The sequence below is a fragment of the Melitaea cinxia genome, chromosome 9 (assembly GCF_905220565.1).
Source record: "Melitaea cinxia chromosome 9, ilMelCinx1.1, whole genome shotgun sequence".
NCBI lineage: Eukaryota > Metazoa > Arthropoda > Insecta > Lepidoptera > Nymphalidae > Melitaea > Melitaea cinxia.
Window position 1 is genome coordinate 10,193,143 of NC_059402.1, and position 23,387 is coordinate 10,216,529.

The 23,387-nt window shown below is 33.4% G+C and overlaps 1 protein-coding gene across 1 annotated transcript; it reads left to right on the forward strand.

Annotated features, from left to right (window-relative positions):
• Positions 1 to 462: 462 nt before the first annotated feature.
• Positions 463 to 23,251, forward strand: LOC123656336 (DNA repair protein RAD50). The gene is made up of 22 exons (XM_045592032.1): positions 463 to 960; positions 1,647 to 1,830; positions 2,721 to 2,906; positions 4,158 to 4,371; positions 4,619 to 4,710; positions 5,415 to 5,624; positions 5,988 to 6,154; positions 6,545 to 6,693; positions 7,187 to 7,301; positions 7,555 to 7,791; positions 11,862 to 12,020; positions 12,835 to 12,948; positions 13,068 to 13,265; positions 14,110 to 14,256; positions 17,825 to 18,040; positions 18,437 to 18,597; positions 18,842 to 19,076; positions 19,190 to 19,396; positions 19,520 to 19,716; positions 19,838 to 19,942; positions 22,515 to 22,631; positions 22,950 to 23,251. The coding sequence occupies exons 1-22, from the start codon at positions 706 to 708 to the stop codon at positions 23,194 to 23,196; spliced, it is 3,912 nt and encodes a 1,303-aa protein (XP_045447988.1). The 5' UTR covers positions 463 to 705; the 3' UTR covers positions 23,197 to 23,251.
• The last annotated feature ends 136 nt before the right edge of the window (positions 23,252 to 23,387 follow it).

The following is a 23,387-nucleotide window of genomic DNA, read 5'->3' on the forward strand; positions in this document are numbered from 1 at the left end:
TTTACTTGACTACTTTCGTTGACCTACGTTGTATTATACCGCATAACTTTTTATTGGGTGTACCGATTTTGATAATTTTTAATTTAATCGAAAGCTGATGTTTATGATGTGGTCACATATAAATTTTATCGAGATCTGATAACTACTTTTTGAGTAATCTTTGATAACGCGTAGTTAGTTGACTAGTTTTTCGTCGATCTACGGTTTTTCGTTTGCGAGCAAACACAATTATTGAGAATTAATTCTTTAAACCTAACCTAAAATTTTATTTCTCAAGTTCTATTTTTTAAAATATATTTTTCATTATTATTATTATTATTATTATTTTATTTAGCGATTTCTAGGGATTCTTTTTGTAACCAAAAATTCGAAATCTATATAAATAGTGACTTTCGTAAACAAAATTATATAGTGATTTCATTATTCGCAAGGTGGCAACTATAAGCAAGTTATTTTACTCTTTGGTGGCAACACTGAAAGCTGAATACAATTTTACATCAAACCGGCTAATCCGCTAAGATATTAAGATTCCTTGAAAGGATTATGGATATTTTCATCCTTTCAGATAAATAAATAAAAATTATTGTTCCTAATTTCGGAATTGGTCTAAACCTGGCCCGCGTTATGAGAAATTAAAACTTGAAATACTTGCGTCAATGTTGAAACAACAACAGTGCACACAGCAAGTGTAAATTGTAATTGGAAATGGCGGGAATTAAATCTCTGGCAGTAAGAGGAATTAGGAGTTTTGGACCAGAGGAGTGTGATGAACAGCGTATATCGTTTGAAAAACCTCTGACTTTAATATTAGGACAGAATGGTTGTGGCAAAACTACTATTATTGAATGCTTACGATATGCAATAACTGGTCAGATGCCGCCGGGAAGCCGCAATGAATGTTTTGTGCACGATGCAAAAGTAAATAGATCCACGGAGGTTATGGGTCAAGTCAAGTTGAAGGTGAACTTAATTTCAAAACTAATCTCCGAAAAAATATTTATATTTTTCAAATTTCTCCTAATTGACCTGAAGGATTTGTCAAAATCGTTTAAAAATAGTCCAATAACACTATAATTGAACATTTACTTTTTGATAATTTTTTAAAATATTCTCAATTAGTTCATCTCTCTGCCTTTGTCCCACTTATGTAGGGTCGGCACAACATGTTTTCCACTTCCATTCCTCTATTATTTGTCACTGCAGTGTTTACTCATTTCCTTTTCATGTCCTCACTCACAGTCCATCCATCACTTTTTTTTAATATTCTCAATTAGTTGTGAGCCTATAAACTGATAATAGCAAGCATCATCATCATACATGAATCACCATTGATGTTTTTGTAAACATATTTAAATTACATTTATGTTGAAAGACACTATTTGTTTCTATGGTAAGCAACTTAATACCAGTATTGTGGTATCAGTTGAAAAATGCTTATACACTTTATAATACATATTTTATTTAATAAAGCTTTACATACATGAAATAAATATTATGCCTAGACTCGTGCTGGGAATCAAAGCCAATCCAATAACTCTAAAGCAGAAAGCAGAGTCACAGAAAACAGCACCTATTTGCCAGTCAAGAACTAATATAAATAAAAAGTAAAATATTTATATTATTTACCTTTTCATATATTTTTACAGATTATCAATGCTAAAGATAAACAATTAGAAGTCTCAAGGTCCATGAGAGTTACTGCCTATCAAAACAAGAAACCTAAGTTTCAGACATTAGATTCATTTCTTTCAGTAGTAGATGACAATGGTAAAACTAAGGATATATCATCGAGATGTGCTGACTTGGATTTTGTGATGCATGAAGAGTTAGGTTTGTTGAATTTTTTTGAAAGTATTGTATATGGTAACTATTAAGCTAGTCAGTTTTAAGACTAAATTAGTTTTTCAAAAACTGTTTATCTCATAAATGTCTGATGGTCCGGGAGGCAATGACAGATTTTAATGACCAAATTCCTCCTAATCGAAACTTAGTAAAATGGCTAAGGGGTTTATATTGTGAATATTCAAGACCATCAGCTCCAACTATGTGGGTGGGACTGGTAGTGGCAGTCTCCCACACATGGAGAAAGAAAAAGTTTTTTTAGTCATTTCCTCCTGTTTTAAAATTTGTCTGATTATAGTTTATTATTATTTATTTTATGCTTTATTGTACACCACAAATATATTACAAACAAAGCACAAAGATAGTTACCGACAGTGAAGTACAATGGGCGGACTTATGGCTAATTAGCCAGTTAGTTTATCTAATATCTTGAAGGAAAAATAAAGTCCATATCATGGTGGATTATACATCTGCTGGTTGCTTGAACATGAAAAAATTTAAAATAAAAAATTATTTTTTTCATGTTCAATTTTATTTTCAATGATTTCCCCTCAACTAAAATATTGCCTGGTGATAGTTTCTATGATATTTTGAATAAAAATTAATGTCAGCTTACTGTATCTCAATGGAAAATTCGTCAGTTGGTACCTTGAAAGAAGTAACGAAACTTTTTTAAAGTTTTTGTAGTTCTAAAAATATTGTTATAAATTAAATATACAGCAACAATCTGAATCCTAAAGACAGATTTCTATGTCATAATTGATATTGTAGTAGTAGTATAGCTATGTTATAATAGTTTAAAGCTTATGTTCAATATAGTATTTCTTATTTTAAATAATGTTTCTTTAAACTATTAATATGTTATTTATTTCTTACAGGTGTGCCAAAAGCCATTTTGAATTCAGTGATTTTTTGCCACCAAGAAGATGCCAGTTGGCCATTAGATGAAGGAAAAAAAGTTAAGGAGAGGTTTGATGAGATATTTGATGCTGATAAGTACAGTGATTGTTTTGATCGCCTTCGAAAAATAAGAAAAGAATATGCAACTAATATCAAATTATTGGGTATGTAGTCATTAACCAATTTTTTTTTCTATTTTTATTACAGGTAGTTCAGCAAACAAGTGTATGGTCCACCTAATGTTAAGCAGTTAGCTAAGCCTATAGACTCCTGCAGCTTTTGAAGCATCACAAGGGCGTTGCCAACCTTACCCCGACCCTCTACACGACCTCTGGTCACCTTGCTCACTACAGGAACACAACACTACTTAGAGAGATATCATTTAGCTGTGATCTTCTGTAAGGTTGAGATACTTACCCAGTTGGGCTGCCTACCCTATATATCCTGCTTTACCCTAATATACAGGTGTTCGACTGCTTCGACCTTCAAATGGATGGCTCTGTTGGTGTAATTGATCCAGTTTCACATGAAAGAAAAAAAAAAAACATATTCCATTTTTAAGTTTGAGTTTCTTTTAATAGACAAATACTTTGATAGACTTATTCGTAAGCGCGTAAATACGACTATAATTTACAATGAAAAAAGTTCTATAAAGAAACTTGTTTCCATATGCAGTTCTTTGTGTATGTGCAGTTACTACTGGTATTTCACTTAATCGACGCTTTTTAACCAAGAAAAATAGTATTGGATGGTTATTCAGAAGTATGTTGCTAGAGTGGCTCATATATTAAGACAGTAAAAGTTATAATTGAGTTTGCCGGCAAATAAAAAAAAAACAACTTCAATAATATCGACAAGTAATACAACATAGGTAGACGAAAAAATTGTCAAGTAAATACGCATTATCAAAGATTACACCAAAAGTAGTAGTCAGATCTCCATGAGATTTAAATGTGACCACTTGATAAACACCGGTTTTCGATTAAATTAAAAATCATCAAAATCGGTACACCCAGTAAAAAGTTATGCGGATTTTCGAGAGTTTCCCTCGATTTCTCTAGGATACCATCATCAGATCCTGGTTTCCTTATCATGGTAACACACCAGGGATATCTCCTTTCCAACAAAAAAGGAATTATCAAAATCGGTTCATAAACGATAAAGTTATCCCCAAACATACATAAAAAATATATATATACATATACATATTATATATATATATATATATATATATATATATATATATACATACATACATACATACATATAATATATATATGGTCGAATTGAGTAACCTCCTTTTTTGAAGTCGGCTATAAAAGGGTACAGATTTTTTTTTCATGTGGAATGAAGAAACGAATTTAGGAGTCAAACAGCATGTATATAATAATAATTATAGTTAATTTCTAATTCAGAACAAGGAGTAGCTCACTTAACAGAAAAAAAAGAAGAATTGGACAAGAAAAAGCTAGATGTTGTAAACACTGAGACTCGGATATCTGAAGCTGAGCTTAAAATATCTGAATTATCTCAAGAACTAAAACCTCTTACAGAGAAAATCAACGCTATTGAAACATTACAGAAAAATCTACTAGCTTTCGAATCTAAGAGGGATAAAATAAAAACTAGGTATAAAATTTAATTGACTTATGTACCTAATAATTGTTTTAACTGTGTTTTATTTTAAATTTTATGTATGAAATTTACTAAATCTTTGTGACTTGTACAATCATTGCTCAATGCATTTTTTTTTTTCATAAGCATTAAACTAATATCATAAATGACCATCAAGGCAAATAAAAAGAGGAAGTTTATCAGTTATGATCTATATGAATTAACTATGAAATTTTAAATTTTATTTGAATTTTAATTGCAGATTAGAACAAAATAAGAATGTAGAACAGGATTTGAAAGATTCCATTCAAAGCATTTATGAAGGTTCACTGATGGAACTCCAAGAAAATATAAGTAAGTGGTTTAATTACTTTTAATTAATATAAACTAGAATTATACAATAGTAAATTTATGTTATTAATTACAAAATCAAGTAATTAAAGAAAAATGAGATTGTCTTAATTATGTCTCTTTTACTAATTAATTACTATGACACATTTTATTTCATAAATAGGTAAAATAACAAATATTCCCCCACAAAACATAAAAATTAATCAATTCCAAAACTAAGTTTATTGAGTTTGAATTTTTCTAGTAGATCTTTTTGAAAATATTATTTTTATTTGACATTAGCTATACCCTGCGGTTCCACTCATTCATTTGAGGAAATAACATACTTAAATATTTTGTAGCCTATAAAATCAGTAAAGAATATAGCCACCCCTCTCTTCTCTCCTCACCCTGGAACTTATAAAGCCGACACATGGCAGGATAACCATCCAACTGCTGGCTTTAAAATGGCAGGCCGCAGACGGGCTGCGGTGTGACAAAACCAGCCCTGCGGTCACCAATCCCAGCGTGGTGACTATGGGCAACACACATGAGTTCATGCCATTTTTGGCTGAACTTGGGGAGGCCTATGTCCAGCAATGAACTGCGATAGGCTGGAGTGTGTATAATATAGGTTTTCTTTGTAAATGGACCATCCTACTCAAAAAGAATTTTTAATTCAAACAAACTTTAGGTTTATAATGTTAGTATGATTTCCAAATTTATAGCCAACTATGGAGCAACTGCTGAGACCAAACAGGCAGAGTTAGAGGATTCATACAAAAAAAACTTTTCATTTAACAAGGAAGAGGAAAGAATTGCTAATGAAAAAACGTCAAATGAAGTAAAGTACAACAAACTGATCTTGCTAGAAAGTCAGAATCAAGATAAGATTGATAAAAGGAATGTAATGATTGTTGAAACTGGAAAACTTGCTGGTAATCTATATAATTCAAATGTTTACTTATATAACATTAATAACATGTACTTTAAAAAAATTATTAAAAGAAAAAAAGTCATCATCAGTCACTTTGTCAAAAAAGTAATTTCGTCATAGCCAAAAGCGATGACAAACTTTGACTGATAAAATTTAACTTTAATGTATTAAGTTCACGGTTATTATATTATCTTGAAGAAAGTAACAAACCTAAAAATGTACATAAAGTGCTTTTAGTGATAAAGCTACCATCACGCATTTGTGTATTATAGTTAAAATTCTTAATTAATAACAAGAACATCCCTTAACCTAAAATTCACCTTAAACAATTCTAATTATTTATTGACAAATATATACATTTCAGAGATTGAATTGGATAAAATAGAAACAAATGAGGAAGCAGCAAATGGAATACGCACTATAAATGAGAAAATTGAAGAATTACAAAACAAACTCAAGGAGCAAAAAGCAGCTTCTGATCTTGAAGAGAAGGAACTTCAGAAACATGTGGATGAATGTCGCGATGCACTGGTCTGTTGAGTTTTCTATTACACATTTCATAGCTGCCTAATTTATTAATTGTATTTATAAATAATTATAAAATAAACAGATTTGTATTTTTACTAGTTTTCATCTTGCAGCTTTGCCTGAATCAGTTACACAATTTTGAATGTTCCATTTTCCTTTGTTAAAATATTGCCACTCACCGATAACATAGCATTCTTCTTAAGTTTTTTTTTAATCGGTTGAGTAGTTTTTGAATTTATCTTTTACAAAACATTTAAAATACAAACCTTTCGCCTTTTACAATATTAGTGGAGATGTTATTGCTTAAGGAAAATTCAGCAATTCAATCACTCCAATATAAATTATTTGTGAAACTATTTACTTCAAACATGTAATATTTTAAACTTTTTCCAGTCACGTCACAAACAAAAAATATCCAATAAAGAGTCAGAAATACAAACAACTAAAAAGGAAATAACTAAGATACAAAAACAAATAAATGATGCAAATAAATCTAAACTAAAGTTAGAGACTTTGGAAGAAAAACTTAAAACAGCTGAGGAGTAAGTTAAGTTTTATACAATAAACATCTCTAATACAAACAGTCTAATTTTTATACAGGCGATAAACTACATTGTGATGTTGTTTACATTGTACTGTGTATTGCTTGCAATTGCAAAAAATGTTTGGGACATATATACAAGATGAACATGGCAGAACTGCTGCGTGCCAAACAACTTGTCACGCTGCAGTTCTGCCAGTTTCATTACGTTTACACTGACTGTAGCCATTATACAATTTTTTCTCAACATTACTGCTAAATTACTTTGCAACAACGCCTTACATTCACCCTTCTACATGGAGGAAGACGCCTATGCCTAATTGTGAGATATCACAGGTTAAATGGTGATTGTGAACACCTTAGATGTTTTAAAATTTGTCACACTTTTCCATATTTTGATAGTTGAAGAAGTAAATACACAGTTCTATACCAGACCAGATATTTAAAATATCTGTCCAATCATAATTATTATCATATCAATATATTCACTTCAGAGATTATGAGAAAGCAGTTAATGAATTGAACCCCGAGGAGTGTCAAGCTGAAATCAATAGAGATGAAAAACTTATGGAGGAACATGAAAACGAACTGGAACAACTTAGTGAAAAGGTATTTTCTGAATGATTACTCTTTATTAAAAAAATTATACATTTTTTTATAAATATTGTAATATGTAATGAGCAGTTAAATATTATATTATTTATATAAAAAAATTAAGTTATTTTAAATTTATTTTATATTTTTCTTTAGCAAATTTGTAAGTATAAGAAACAAAAATTTTAAACATACTATAACTGACACTGTTATGGCTACATTATAAAATTTGATTATATTTATTAATAACATTTCTTTTAACTTCCAGGTTACAAAATTACAAAAACAAAGTGCAAAGTTAAAAGAAAAGGATATGATAGAAGAGTCGTTTAAACAAAAAGAGAAACAATTAAATGTTTTAAAAAATAAACACAGAACTGCAATTACGGAACTACTTGGAAGCATGCCTGAGAAAAACTTTGCCATAGCAATAAATAAACTAGACTGTGAGATTAGAAAAGAGTTGGAGTCGATGAAGAAGAAAATAACAGAAAAACAAAATGAGGTATGTTTTTTAATTTTTAAACCAAATATTTAAAAAAAAACTATTAAAACTTATTTAAGTAATTATTAAACAGCAAGTTCAAGCTCATATCAACTTTAAAATATTAAAAACCTATGGCAAAATTTATGATAAGTTTAAAATAGCACTTCTTATGCTATTTGTAGGTACTATGTAGAATCAGATACATAAAAAATAATTTTTAACAAAAAAAAACCGACTTCAAAAAGGAAACGGAGGAAGGATTCGGTGCCAAGTAAAACAATAACAGTATTCAGTTTTCTTTTATAATTTGTTTCATTGACTATTATGTTCTTATTAGGTTGAATACTGTTATTATTCTGTTATTGTTTTGACATATCTAATAATATTTTTTGTACTTGTTTGTTGTGTGTGTATTGTTTGTATTTGTTATTGTAGCCAGGTTGTTGTAGTATTTACTTGGCACCAACTTCAAAATTATAAAATATTTATTTAATCATTTCTGATTAACTAAATCAAAATACGAATTACTTTGTACTAAGTAAATTTACTTTTCACTTTTTAGTTTCCTTTTTGAAGTCGGTTTTTTTTGTTAAAAATTATTTTATTTTACAATTTTTAGTGATGGGTAGACCTAACAAGGATGCTTATTCTTTTATGTCGGGAGTTCGGAAACATACACAATACACAAGCACAAACACCCAGATCATGACAAACATCTATATGGCCAATACAAATGTCTGTCGTGCGCGGGGATTGAACCCACTAACGCCAGCGCAACAGCCGGTGCTGTGACCGCTGCGTTAACGCGTCGACATACTATGAGTAAAGTTCGCTATCAGGTGTACATAATAACAACCGGGACTGACAGCCTAGCGCGTTCTCCGAGGCTAGGTTGAGAGAACCACAAGGATTAACAACTAGACCAAAAATAAATATTTATATAAACATAAATATCCACTCCGAGCTGGAATAGAACCCGCGACCGTCGGTGTTTAGGCGCCGCCGACACGGCACATGCACCATTATATCAAAGCGGTCGTCAAACAGCAAAAGGTAACTGCTGTAAATTGTTGAGAAATTCCCTCGAGTGTTTATGGGCTCCACCATCAAACCTGGTCCTGCGACACAGATGATCGCACAGCAGGTAATTGCTTTAAATCGTTGAAAAGTTCCCTCGACTATCTTTCGTCTCCATCATCAGACTTTAATGTCACTTGTAACTCATATAGGTGCAAAGTTCTCATCAATAGAAACGAATTAAGTTCAAATAGCGGGTAATTGCTATAAGTCATTGAAGAGTACCCTCGACTATCTTTCGTCTCCATCATCAGACTGAAATGGCACTTATAACTCATATATATGCAAAGTTCTCATCAACAGAAACGAATTAAGTTCAAACAGCAGGTAATTGCTATAAACCGTTAAAGAGTTCCCTCGACTAACTTTTGTCTCCATCATCAGACTGTAATGGCACTTATAACTCATACAGGTGCAAAGTTCTCATCAATAGAAACGAATTAAGTTCAAAAAGCAGGTAATTGTTATAAATTGTTGAAGAGTTCCCTCGACTTTCTTTCCACTCCATCATCAGATCTACTTCAGACCTTTATTAAATAGTAGTGCTTTATAGTACTTAATGAAAACATGATTAAATTTACTGGTCACCCTTACGATTTTTGAAAGTTTCCCTCGATTTCTCTGGGATCCCATCATCAGATCCTGGTTTCCTTATCATGGTACCAAACTATGAATGTCTCCTTTCCAACAAAAAAGAATTATCAAAATCGGTTCATAAACGAAGAAATTATCTCCGAACATACATAAAAAAAATATATATATACAGTCGAATTGAGTAACCTCCTCCTTTTTTTGAAGTTGGTTAAAAATGGAACCTAAAAAATTGCAAAAAAAGTCGCCACATCTTAGTATGACAACAAAGTCGACAGTTATTGCTTCTCTAGCATTTGGACGGACCTCGAAATTTTAATAATAATATACAGTTATCGACACGGATATTGAGTGCATACCTTCAACACATGAATACATTAATAATAAAATGTTTGCGACCCCTGCACGTTGCGCAAAGCGATCCCCACTGTCACCGAGCGTTCAAGATCCGTGCTGATATCTATATTACTTCAGTAAAATGTATCACCGTGAAGACGTTTTAGCACAATGTTCACAGCACTGGCTTATAGCTATTGTGATGGCGGTGTCGGGTTCGATCCCCTTGCATTACATTTGTATTCGCCATATAGATGTTTGACGTGGTCTGGGCGTTTCTACTTGAGTATTGTGTATGTTTTGTTTATTTAATTTGCTAGAACCAATTTAGGCATCAATGGGTGCTTAAATAGAATCATAATTGTACAATTCAATTTTTAAAGAGGAAGCAGATATTAGCTACGAACTATATGAACACAGATATCATTATATTTTATATATTGATGTAGCAATTGTGCTTACTTATACCTTTAAGCGTTTTTACTTACTAATAATAAACGGATAATATTTTAATTTTTTATAATATTCACAGAATTGGCGATGTATTACTGTTTTAACAGCTTTATAGCATTGTTTGAAATTATTGTGGATTATTATTTTATTTAATTTTTTTACGTGTTTTTACTGTTAAAACACGGGTTTTTATTCTTGTACTGTTTTTTATACTTTGTTTTTCACTTTTATTATTAATGAGTTAATTTGTCATAGGATAAATATTAATTGTTAGCATAAGTTTCGAAATAGCCGTTTAATGTCTATATCATGTTGAGATAGCCTTTAAGTTTGGCGTATAATGTAAGATATTCAATGTTTAATTACGTACAAAAGATAATAACCACTGTATACTATTTTGGCTTCATATATATAAATAAATAAATATTTCCAGACCACCAAAACGATAAATACTAGTGAGGGCCATGGAGTGTGCGGTGGTTATTTAAATTTGTTTATTATTAAGTAAGGGGTTATATAAAAAGGCGGCTCGTAACATTTTTTGATAGGGGATAAAATCCATTCTATTCATGCAGATTTACCACCACTTGTCGGTACTAGCTCCAATCACTAACTAGATCATCATCATCAGCTCAGCCTATTGCAGTCCACTGCTGGACATAGGCTTCCCCAAGTTCGCGCCAAACGTCCCGGTTTTCCGCAATCCTCATCCAGTCTACACCGGCAATCTTACGTAGATCGTCGGTCCAACGGGCAAGAGGACGTCTCACACTGCGTTTGCCAAGACGCGGTCTCCACTCCAGGACCCGTCTGCTCCAACGACCATCGGTCCTGCGGCACAGATGGCCAGCCTACTGCCACTTTAACTTGCTAGTTCTGTGGGCTATGTCGGTTACTTTCCTTCTCTCGCGGATAGTCTCATTTCTAATCCTGTCTTTGAGAGAGACCCCAAGCGTAGCTCGTTCCATTGTACGTTTTTAATCACCAGATACGGAAATCAAAATAGTTTATTGCTTTCTTCACATTCACAAAATCAAGGTGTTTTGAAATATTGTTCAGATTTTAAAACAGGTATAAAAGATTTAGTTTTAGTACTTATAGACTGTCCAACACTAAAAGAATATACAACACAAAAAGAATATAAAATACACGGGATATTTGGGTAATGGGGAGGAGGAGGGTAGTCTAAAACCTCACAAAGAGGTCGAGGGGTTAGAAAGTTAGTAAAAGATCATCATCATTACAGCCTATACAGTCCACTGCTGGACATAGGCCTCCACAAGTTTACGTCAAAAATAACGTGAACTCATGTGTTTTGCCCATAGTCACCACGCTGGGCAGGCGGGTTGGTGACCGCAGTACTGGCTTTGTCGCACCGAAGACGCTGCTGCCCGTCTTCGGCCTGTGTATTTCAAAGCCAGCAGTTGGATGGTTATCCCGCCATCGGTCGGCTTCTCAAGTTCCAAGGTGGTTGTGGAACCTTGTTATCCCTTAGTCGCCTCTTACGACACCCACAGGAAGAGAGGGGGTGGCTAAATTCTTTAGTTCCGTAGCCACACAGCACAGATAAACACACAGCACAGTAAAAGATATGACGTGATTAATAACCGACGTAACGTCCCCGGCGGCAGGCGACCCGGCTGGAGACGGAGCGGCGGCTGGCCCGCGAGCGGCTGGGCGAGCGGCGCGGCGCGCTGGCCGCCGCCGAGGACCGCGTGTACGCCGCCTGCGGCGCGCTGCCGCTGCCCGCCGCGCTCGAGCGCGCCGGCGCGGCGCTGGACCGCCTGCAGGTACGGCCTGTGGACGCCTGCGACGTCGGGAGACAGCACTACTTGAACCCAATACTTGAGACTAGAGACTAGTCAATTCCAGACAATGCAGATTTTAGAGACTTTATCTAGACAATATCTAGGAGGACATTCCGGGCCTAATTATTACTTCCTATTTTTTTTTTTCATTTTTAATAAAAAAAATTGTATTTAACTTGCGTAAGTGTATGTGTGTAACTTTGTTTGTTGAGGTAGAATCTTGCAACTCAATTTTAAGGCATATATCTTCAACCGATTTAGCGGAAATTTTGCATACACATTTAATTTGTATATTGCATGGTTCGCTGTGTGACATTATTTTAAATGCAACAGGACGGAACACCCAAGGTGGCAAACTAGCTATTTCTAAGGGTGGGTAAGTACTTCTATTGGTACCCTCCTAGAATGGGTATCAAATGAAAAGATGATAACTTGAAAAATAAAGTGACGTCATTCTAAATCTAATATGGCGGACTACGTTACTGGTGACCATGTATTTACCTGTGTAGATAAACAAGTAAATTAAATAACTTGATCTCATTGATTTTATTTTTAAAATTTTTAAACAACATAAATATGAGTACTCATATCTTTCGACAAGCTTTTGTATTATATAAATTGCGTAATGACGTTATATGTTGATAGCAATAGTTTTAAACGAAAAATTTATTCTATTTAGCGCGTTTAAATAAAAGCTTGCTTTTAAAAAGTTCTTTTACTTTTGATTTATTAACTGTAATTATAATTTAATCGTTGTTAAAGGAATCTCTTACAATATTTTTAAATTTAATTTCAGGAAGAACAAAATGTACTCCAGTCGTCGATGTTCATTATAACAAAATATAAAGGTCAGATAAAAGATAACAAGTGCTGCCCTCTGTGTAATCGTGGATTTGATACCGAAACTGAGGTAGATTTACTAATTATACCAAAAAAATCATATTTTATTTAAACAAAATAAGTTCTACCAATTCTTAAATTTGTGCACATAGTAGGAATATTAGTTTAATGGTTGAAACTCATTTTTAGGTTACTGATCTTATATCTCAGTTGACAACCCAAGTTTTGAATGTACCCGCTCAATTGGAGAAAGTCACAGAGGAGCTCCAGAAGACATCTGCTAAAAAAGATGACTTATTGAGCTTGAGGTCGCTGAACGATAAAATAACTAGTCTAAAAGAGACTGAAATACCGGAACTGGAAAAACAACTTGAGGACTTGGATAAGGTATGAAAATACGATCGCTTACAATAATAATATTAATATCCTCCGGCTTGCTAGATTAACGATGTAAGTAAGATCGCCGGCGGATGAGGATTGCAGAAAATTAGCATGCTCGGTGAAAGCTTGGCGAGGCCTATATTAAGCAGAGGACTGCGATAGGCTGAAGCGAACAATATCATATCTATCAAAATCAAAAATTATATGATATAAATAGGCTTAAAAAACACTTCTGAACCTTCATTACTCATTTTTGCGTAGAAAATAATTTTAAATAAATAAAATCATTTATTTATTTCGAACATACTACATTAAAAAAAAAAACTAAATCAAAAAGTACAAGAAGTGGAGTCAAACAATTTATTATATTATTAACAATTTATTGTATTAATTTTATCAATTTTTTAAATTTTGTCTACACTATGTTCACGTGTGTTAGTGTGCTTGTAAATGATTTTAAAAATTAAAAACTCATTAATAATTTGTACTGTGTGGCTACGGTACTGAAGAATATAGCCACCCCCTCTCTTCCCGTGGGTGTCGTAAGAGGCGACTAAGGGATAACACACTTCCGCTACCACCTTGGAACTTAAAAAGCCGACCGGTGGCGGGCTAACCATCCAACTGCTGGTTTTGAAATACACAGGCCGAAGACGGGCAGCAGCATCTTCGGTGCGACAAAGCCAGTACTGCGGCCACCAACCCGCCTGCCCAGCGTGGTGACTATGGACAAAACACATGAGTTCACATTATTTTTGGCGTAAACTTGTGGAGGCCTATGTCCAGCAGTGGACTGTATAGACTGTAATGATTGATTGATTGTAATGATAATAATTTGTTCTTTCATTAGCAAATATCGGGCCTATCAGAGGAGGTGGAAGAGCTGTCAATGAGTGCGGCGGAGCCCGAGAGGCGCGGCGCGGCGGCGAGGGCGCTGCTTGGAGACATGCCGCTGCTCGACCGCTGTATTGCCGAGCTCGACAAAGCTGCCAAGGACGTGAGTTAACCGCATCCTCTATACGTGTGATATGACCTCAATGCAGCGGAGTTAGAGCAAATTAGCACTAAAACTACTTGATATGATAAACGTTATATAAGTAAGTGTTGGACTAAATAACCTAACCTAACTGCGTTCCTTCAAATTTCTTTTTTTCTTAGGGATTCTGTAGGTGTTATAGATCACTGAACTGGTCTAGCTCTAAAACTACTTTTCGGCCCATTCTAGAGCTTTGCAAGTATCTTCTATACATTATTTAAATATTTTGAGAAATGAATATTTAAAAAGAGAAACGTGTGATTTCGTGAGACACCAGATAGGAACAAAGTTCCTTATTATAACATATTAATTTGAAGTTCTATTCGAGGTATAAAAAAAATAATTATTCGGGTGTACATTTTTTATTACAATTTTGTATCGACCTTATCGACTCTTAACACCTTTTTATTTTACGCTTCAGCCTATAATATCCCACTACGGGGCATAGGCATCTTTCCCCATGTAGGAGAAGGATCAGAGCTTAATCCACTACGCTGTGCTTCAATGCGGGTTGGCGGATAATTTCCCTACTATGAGTAACGATCGCTATCAGGTGTATATGATAAAAAAGCAAAGCCATTTTGGTGACGTAATATGATTAATAACAAAAGTCGTGTATGACGTATGTAAGACCGAACTCGTTCAATACGTCAAAAGTTCAATACCTTATACACATACATAACAACTACTTACAAAGATGTCTTAACATTTCGAAATGCAACAGAACAGAAGTCTGGGTTACATGTAAAAAAACTTTGCAACCATCATTGAATCAATTTCTTGCAGATTTGTACTATCTGCTTTTACAAAACCTTTTTGCATTTTAATAAATAAATAGCTAAGAGCACAACTATTACTTCTTGAAGTTAAAGTTGATAGATAATTGTGTACTTAGCTGTTTACAGCACTGACAGAATTTTGTTTTAGCCCGTATGACGTCATACCATGGCGGGTCGTGTTTTAGGTCACGTGATATACACATTAAAATATACAACTTTTAATTTCAATATAATAAAACAATAATGTGCTTTTATGATTCCAAATCAGAATATTTAAGTGTATTTCTATATAATTTTTAATTTTTATCAAATTTTATAATTTATTTTTCACTACCGAAAGTACGCGTAGTTAATTCTGTGTCATTTGTCAAGTGAGACAGTATAAATTCTGAAAATTTTGTTTTTTTTTCATTAGTTTTCAAAGAACAATAGGTCGTGGCAAACCCGTGTGTGAAGAGCTTCGAAAGCGAATAGTTAGTGGGGTCGATGCTGGCAAATCAAGTTATCAAATATCTAAAGACTTGATACTTCTCAGGTCTACAGTCCAATCTATCATTTAGCACTATAAAAAGAATAGAACGATTTCTTGTTTGAAGAAAACTGGTCGACTACGCATTACAAATGCAGCAGAAAGCAGAATCCTGAAGAAAATTATCAAAAATAATCGTCGTGCTCGAGCTGGAGAACTCACGGTGCAATGGAAGGACATGATTCACAAAGACGTCTCAGTTGATACTTGCTAAAGAGTTCTAAAAAGAATGGGTTACGGATTTTACACCACTAAGGAGAAACCACTGTTACTGCTGTACAAAAGAAAAAGAGGTTGAAGTTTGCTCGTGATCATTTAAATTGACAGTCGACGATAAAAGGAAATAAGTGATTCGGAACAAAAATGAGGCAGTTTATACTGATTGTCTCAAACGCAAAGTGAAGTTTGCGGCGTCTCTTATGATATGGGGCTGCATGTCTGCACGAGGTGTTGGTTGATACAGTTTGTGAATGGTTCTGTCAATTCTGCAAGGTATCAAAACCTTTTGGAAGAGAATTTACTGCCCTCTATTCCGTCACTCAAGCATCAAGATTCCTTCATTTTTCAACAGGATGGTGCTCCCTGCCATACTGCAAGGACAACAAAGACGTGGCTACTGACGAAAAGCATCCCTACAATCGAATGGCCATAATAGTCCGGACTTGTCGTCGATCGAAACCCTGTGGTGAACAATGAAAAAAATTCTCCGTAAAAATCGAAGATCGAAGAGCGACTTAAAGGCTAAACTCTTGGCTCTCTGGGAGTCAATTACGCCTGAGTGTGCAGCGTTGGTTACAACCATGCCTCTTCCCACTAAAGCTGTCATTGAGAGCAATGGCGACGCAACTAAGTGTTAGACGAACTATTTTGCGTGAGTGACAAGGGTAGACAGAATACTTTTGCGTTATGTTTTTTAGAATATATTTTTAAATTTTTTATGTTATGTAAAGTCAAGAAAGAATTTCAGTTATCTATACCTACATATAATAAAATGGTAGGAAAGTCAAAACTGTACATTGAATATTTTTTTAAAAGAATACTTGGGGTGTGATCTACAATCGATACCGAAGCCAAAAATATAGTTTTTAGAATTTTTGTCTGTTCGTCTGTATGTATGTCCGGGATAAACTCAAAAAGTACCGCATGGATTTACTTCAAATTTGGCACGAATATTATTAAGAAGTCGGTTCAACATATAGGCTACATATTATCATGCTATACCTACCGGGAACGAGCAGTAAACCTTTATTTCCTCAACGCATTCTGTAACAACGTGTAATCTAACGACGCATATTTGAATGTTGTTGTTATTATGTTACCCTCCAATTAAAGCGGCTGAAGGGTCCCGCAAGGGTTTTGGTCGGTATTGCACCCCCCAAGTGCTGAAGCCGACATACGGTCTAGGAATGCCTACCCAGGCTTCCTGGATATCACCCGTAAATGGGGTCCCTAGCGATAATAAAAAAAAAAATCTATATAAGCTAGCTTCACACTATAAAAATCACACAATGTAAGTAACTAAGCCGATAAACATAATTAAATTGTGATAAACATAATTAATTGATTCTTCACACTACGTTTCACACGCTTCGCCAAAAAATGAATATAAGTAGACAAGACAATTTTAAAGCAGCGCCATCTATGAGATTTTTCTGTAGATATGAAATGTAAAGAAGAAACGGGTAAATAAATGTTATTTTAAAAGGTATAATCGTAGGTATTTTTGAGGCTGTATAGCGTTCACGCAGACGACGTCGCGGGCAGCAGCTAGTGTTAAACTAAACTTTAAAATGTTCCTCAAATTATGGTTTACTGTTTACTAAACGTTCTTAATTATTTTACCAATACTTACTTTCTATATTTTACGCTTTGCACTACTTTCCATACTAGACAAACTATTTTGCATCTGCATTGCAGTATAAACACTTGAAATGAAATTATAATGCTCCTTATGCAACTAAATTTATTTTGTACTTACCCCTACCATCAATGTGAGAGCAATAAATAATAATTGACAAATGTTTTAATATCCATATTCTCAATTGATATTCTGATTCAATACAAAATATATATGATTTAAATTTTGCTAATTTAACTAACAAAACTAACAAATCATTGTTTACACCTATAACCAAATAATAACCAGTTCCGTTTTTTCGTTTTATTTCATATTATGGAATACAAATGCAAAATATAATACATATTACAATTTTTTTTTTAGCTAGAAGCGATAAAGGCAAAGTGCGGCGATTTCGTATCGGACATATCACTAGACGAGGCCACGAACAAACAGAGCGAGCTCCGCCAGAAGATCAGCGCGTTGCGGGCGAGCGCGCGCTCGGCGCAGACGCGGCTCAACGCGCACAACCGCCGCCTGCAGGCCGCCGCGGACAGGAAGAACAAGCTGAAGGAGGACATGCTCAACGTACAGAAAAAGGTCGTAAACTATTGGCTTTATTTTGTTAAAAACGTATATTATGATGACGCCTGTGAATATATTTTTAGAGGAATAAATTAATTTTATTTGGACAGAAATGAGACACATAACTTTGTTAAGTATTCTATACAAATTAATTATAAAATGAAGGGTTTCATCAAAAAAAAAAAAATCTTTTTTCTTCTTTTTTATATAGGTATAATAGGTACTCTGATGTGATTAAGATTGACTTATTATTAATTTCCATTAATTACATTTTGTAGTTGTGTTATCATACTTCAGTAATGTTTGCATATCTATATAACACAAAAGTTTGTAAATGTCCCATGACTAGACAAAGTACTCTACTATTCTCTGAAAATAATTAAGTCCTTAAAGTTCTTTATTTTTATTTAGGTACAAGAATTGTGTAACTTGCAAGAGACACAAAAAACAATGGAGTCAAATATTGAGAAATTTACATCTGAAGTGAAAGAGCTCCAAGGTGGAATGGAGCCCTTAGAATTAGCACTTGTGGAAAAGGAGAAAATAAAGACTGAGGCTGTGAAGAAGAATAGGTAATGTTTATATATGATGACTGAAACAAGATATTGATTTACTCAATACAAATTTGTTAGTTTTATAGTTTAAGAAAAACACTAAATTTTCTCATGACCTAGAACATGAACATTTAAAAGATGTATGTTATTGGCTATGTTCATTTTATTTAATATAATTCCTTATCTATTATTTAACCTAAGTAAAATAAAAAATAAATATAGTTAAATATTAAAAATAAAATAAATTTAACTTTTAATATAGGTCAGAAATCGATATGAAGAACAGTTATATAGTTAAAGTAACAAACGCATATGATAAGTTGAGGGCAATTGATTTAGAAATAAGACAGCATAAAGAACGAAACCTCCAAAGGGAAATGGATAAAATAACAGAAGCCAATGAGAAATTATTAGCGAGACAAAAACAAATCATGAATGATCGAGACACTCTCACTAAGAAGATTGATAGCTTGAAAGATGAATTAGCCAAGCAGGCGGTACTGTATATAACTTAAAAATACTTTTTATAAAGTTTTCTAGCATTTAATAATTGATGTTGACACTAATTTTACGTTAATATAAATAATATTTTTACTTAATACTTTAACAGATTTACAAAAGAAACTTGGAAGATAATTTGAAACTACGTACAGCACAAAAAGAGATAGAGACTTGTGAAAAAGAATTGGCAGATATAAATGAGAAGCTTAGTGGAGTAAATGTGGAAATGATCTCAGAAAAGGAACCCCTGATAATACAACAAACCAAAATATTTAGGGAAAAAGCACAAACAGAGGGTAAACTTGGAGAACTAAAGGTATGCATATATTATAAAAATATTTGGATAGAAAAACTAAGTACACAACATATCTACAAATTAATGCTAGTAAAAAACTGGACAATTGAAAAGGAACTTTTTTTAACAATTATTGTTTTATAGGAAAGACTAAAACAAAATAAACTGGAACTAAAGAAATCACAAAATAAGGACATTGAAAAAAAATATAGAGAAAAATTTTATGAGCTACATGTTATCAAGGCGATCGATAAAGATATCAGAGACTACTCTGTTGCCTTGGAAAAATGTCTGATGGAATTCCATAGAGAAAAGATGGAAAATATCAACCTTATTATCAGGTGTGTCAATGTTCCCAAAACTACCGTTCTGAAACCTACATAGCTCGTTTTTGTGATAAAATCTATGTAATTTCATTTTTTGTACTTAAGCTTGAATGATAAATTATATATATATTTTTAGATCAATGTGGAGAAAAATATATAGAGGTAATGACATAGATTACATCGAAATAAAAACTGAAGGTAGTGTGACCGCCGACTCTGAACGTCGTAAATATGATTACAGGTATATTACATTACACTTTAACATTATACCAACAAAATCTATATAATTAATTAAAGTTTACGTTTATATAGCCAAGGCAATATCAACAGCCTTTTCTAAATGCATAATAAGGTAACATGCACGCTATTATAGAAAAACAATTATTTCTACCACTAATTGTAAATAGGGCGATCAAGAATCATTATCCTTGTATAACATCAGTAGGCGTGTTGGCGCAGCGGTCACAGCTCTGACTGTTGGGCTGGCGGTCGCGGGTTCGATCCCCGCACATGAACATGAATAAACATTTGTATTAGTCATAGATGTTAGTCGTGGTATGGTTGTATGTGGGTCAATCAACTATCCTTTGTAAAAACATTGTCCCTACACTTAATATACATGTATGACTAAACTGAAAAAACTAATCATTTACCAAATTACATATCATAACCAGTTTTAGAATATACAGCACTGATATTAAATGTCGTTTCATTATCATGATTCAATTATTTTAATGGTAACTTAGTTGACAACATCTCTTTCCCATACAAATAATTGCTGTCATCATAACTAGTTCAGTTATCCATTGATGCATCGAGATAAACCTCTTTATCCGGGCTTCCTTCACTGGGGTTTTGCCTCCGGGATCACATTTTTGCGGCCCTAATGGGCCAGGGTCTTTTAGCCCTTGGGGTCTTCACCTTACTATCTTCCACTCTTCTCCCACCGTCGGTGTATCCCTAACATTTGGTCCCTCCCTTATTTAAGTATACGACGGTATGTCCTCCCTCGCGTCGTCCGAATCGTCCACCGCTGCCCGCGCTGGGTCGCCTCGGTGGTGGTTGCAGGAGCTCGCGCGGTAGAGCGGGGCAATCCCGTGGAGGTGTAAGCTCGCACCTTTGTCCGCGCGAGATACGTTACGGACGTATTCCTCCACGACAGTCCACTAAGTTACGTCCTTTGAATGTTTTAAAATAAAAACAAAGATGGCCATAGTAACCCTAAATCAATGAACGTCAGAAGATGATTAGTAAATATTCTAATACAGTGCATAGATCAAGTAAAAATATAGATAACGCACTTAGAACAAAAAAGTGAAGCCACTTTTTTAAATATGTGTGAGTGAGTAAAGTGTTGACACTTTTTAAAAAAAGTCCCTGAAAATTTTATTAAGTGGGATTAAACACAATTAATTTAATATACGTAAAATGGGTATGCGAAAATAAAAATATGTTTATAGTTTTAAATATATTTACTCCTTTTTTCGCTTCAAATTGTTAAACAAATCTATTGCAGCCATGTTTTGATTTAATGAATTATATAAATTTGTGTCAATGAAAATTGTGTTTTTAAGTAATTGATGATTTCTCTGAAGGGCAAGTTCCTGTTTTAAAGACGTCTAACTCTTTGCTGCAATGATCTACTTTTTTTTTAACTTTTCTCTTAGTTTATGTTTTCTAGGTGTATCAAAGATTGAATCTTGGTTATCGACTGATTTTAGACTCATCCGGTAGATCCTAGAACAAAAAATACAACATTAAAATACGTAGTAGTAAGTAGTAGTATATACGTGATGGTACTCTGCCAAGTCCACGTTTTGTACCGTACATGTCAGCTTTATCAAAATGGTTTGAACAAACCACATTAAATGAGGATGGCTGTCGTTATAGTTCATTTCGGCTCAGTCGTACAGCATCTACCTATTCTATCTCCTATTAAAATATTCGTTGGAAACCTAAAATCATGATATTTAGTAGTAAAATATGAGTAGTTAATTCACAAATTTAAACAGACACAAACGAGTTAAAAATTCATATTGACTTCAATTTAGGTAAAACATAAAATCACATGATAAAAAAAAAACACAATAATGATGTTCACTTTCTACTTAATTATTTTTCTATGATTGCCTACAATTTATTTACCCGCATTTTGGGCTAATGGAAATAAGAATTACTGGTAACACTTCCTCGGTACGTCATTTCGAGGCATGGAAATTATAAGTTCCGAATAACCTGAATATTATTTTGGAATAACAAAAAATATAAAGTTTTGTATGTACTTACGTGTGAAACGATATTTCTTCAGACTTTTTGTTCACTTTGCTATTGTTTTTGCACCATTTAATTACAAAAGAACGGCATTTTATAGGCAAAGTTAGTGTACGAGGCCCCGTGAGATACTAACGAAAATGAGCGTAGTTTGATGCATATGTGTGCGTGAGCGCGTGTGTTTACTTGAAGGGGCCGAGTTTTGTGGCTTCAGTAACAACATAGGCCGCGCATTATCTACTTTTTTTTACTTTATCTATGATACAGTGGAAAGAAAATATAAAAGAAAATCGCCTTGTTTTTTACTTACTGTTTTTTTTTAAATCCGTACAAAGAATAGTTTGATCGACCCATGTACTTGTGTATTGTTTCCGGACCGCCGACACAGGAGAAAATCCTACTGGGGCCCGTTTAAATAAAATAAAATAAATAAATAAATATAGTAAGTTTTATTAAATTTCAATCGTACTTAGTTTCGGGCTAGCAACTAATTTTGTTATGAAGTTAGCAAATTGTACATAAATATTTTATTTTTTATTTAGAGTGATCCAATGCAAGAATGGAGTCGAGATTGATATGCGAGGGCGTTGTAGCGCCGGCCAAAAGGTTTTGGCTTGTCTGATAATCAGATTGGCTTTGGCTGAAACATTCAGTTCCAGGTATGTTTATTAGATTTCAATCTAAGAGACTTTTTCAAATTTTTAATAATACATCCATGTTAGTTATAAACTTACGGGTTAAAAGTATAATACTAATAAAAATACAACAAATTGAGCACAATATTGTAACGAAGTCGTGAAATTAGACGCACATAAAAATGACAACTTAATTACATATAAAATACGTGAAAAAAAGCCAATAGAGCTTAAATTACAGTCTGTGCTTTTTTTTCAATATTGTACAAAATTCGTTACAACTCTATTTATTTATAATATATTTTTTTTAATCATACAATAACAAAAATTCATATATTTCAGATTTGGTATCTTAGCCTTAGATGAACCAACTACTAATTTAGATCATGAGAATATTAAAAGCTTGTGTTCAGCACTCGGTGAAATAGTTCAAGAAAGAATGACACAGAAGAATTTCATGTTTATAATAATTACACACGACAAAGAATTTATCGAATCTCTAGGTAATATTGATAAAGTTACACATTATTATGAAGTTTCTAGAAATGAGGAAGGAAAGTCTAGGGTGAAAAAAATAAGATTCTCTTAAATATATCTACAATTGTTTTGAATACGTATACTAAACATATTCAAATCATTCCTTATTGTTTGTGTTATTTATAGATTTTAAGAAGGCAAAGTGCCTTATATATTATAGTAATATCAAGAACAAAAAATAGTTTTTAAATAATAAATTTTTTATATTATGCATATTTATCTTTTATTTAATATTCTCTTTTT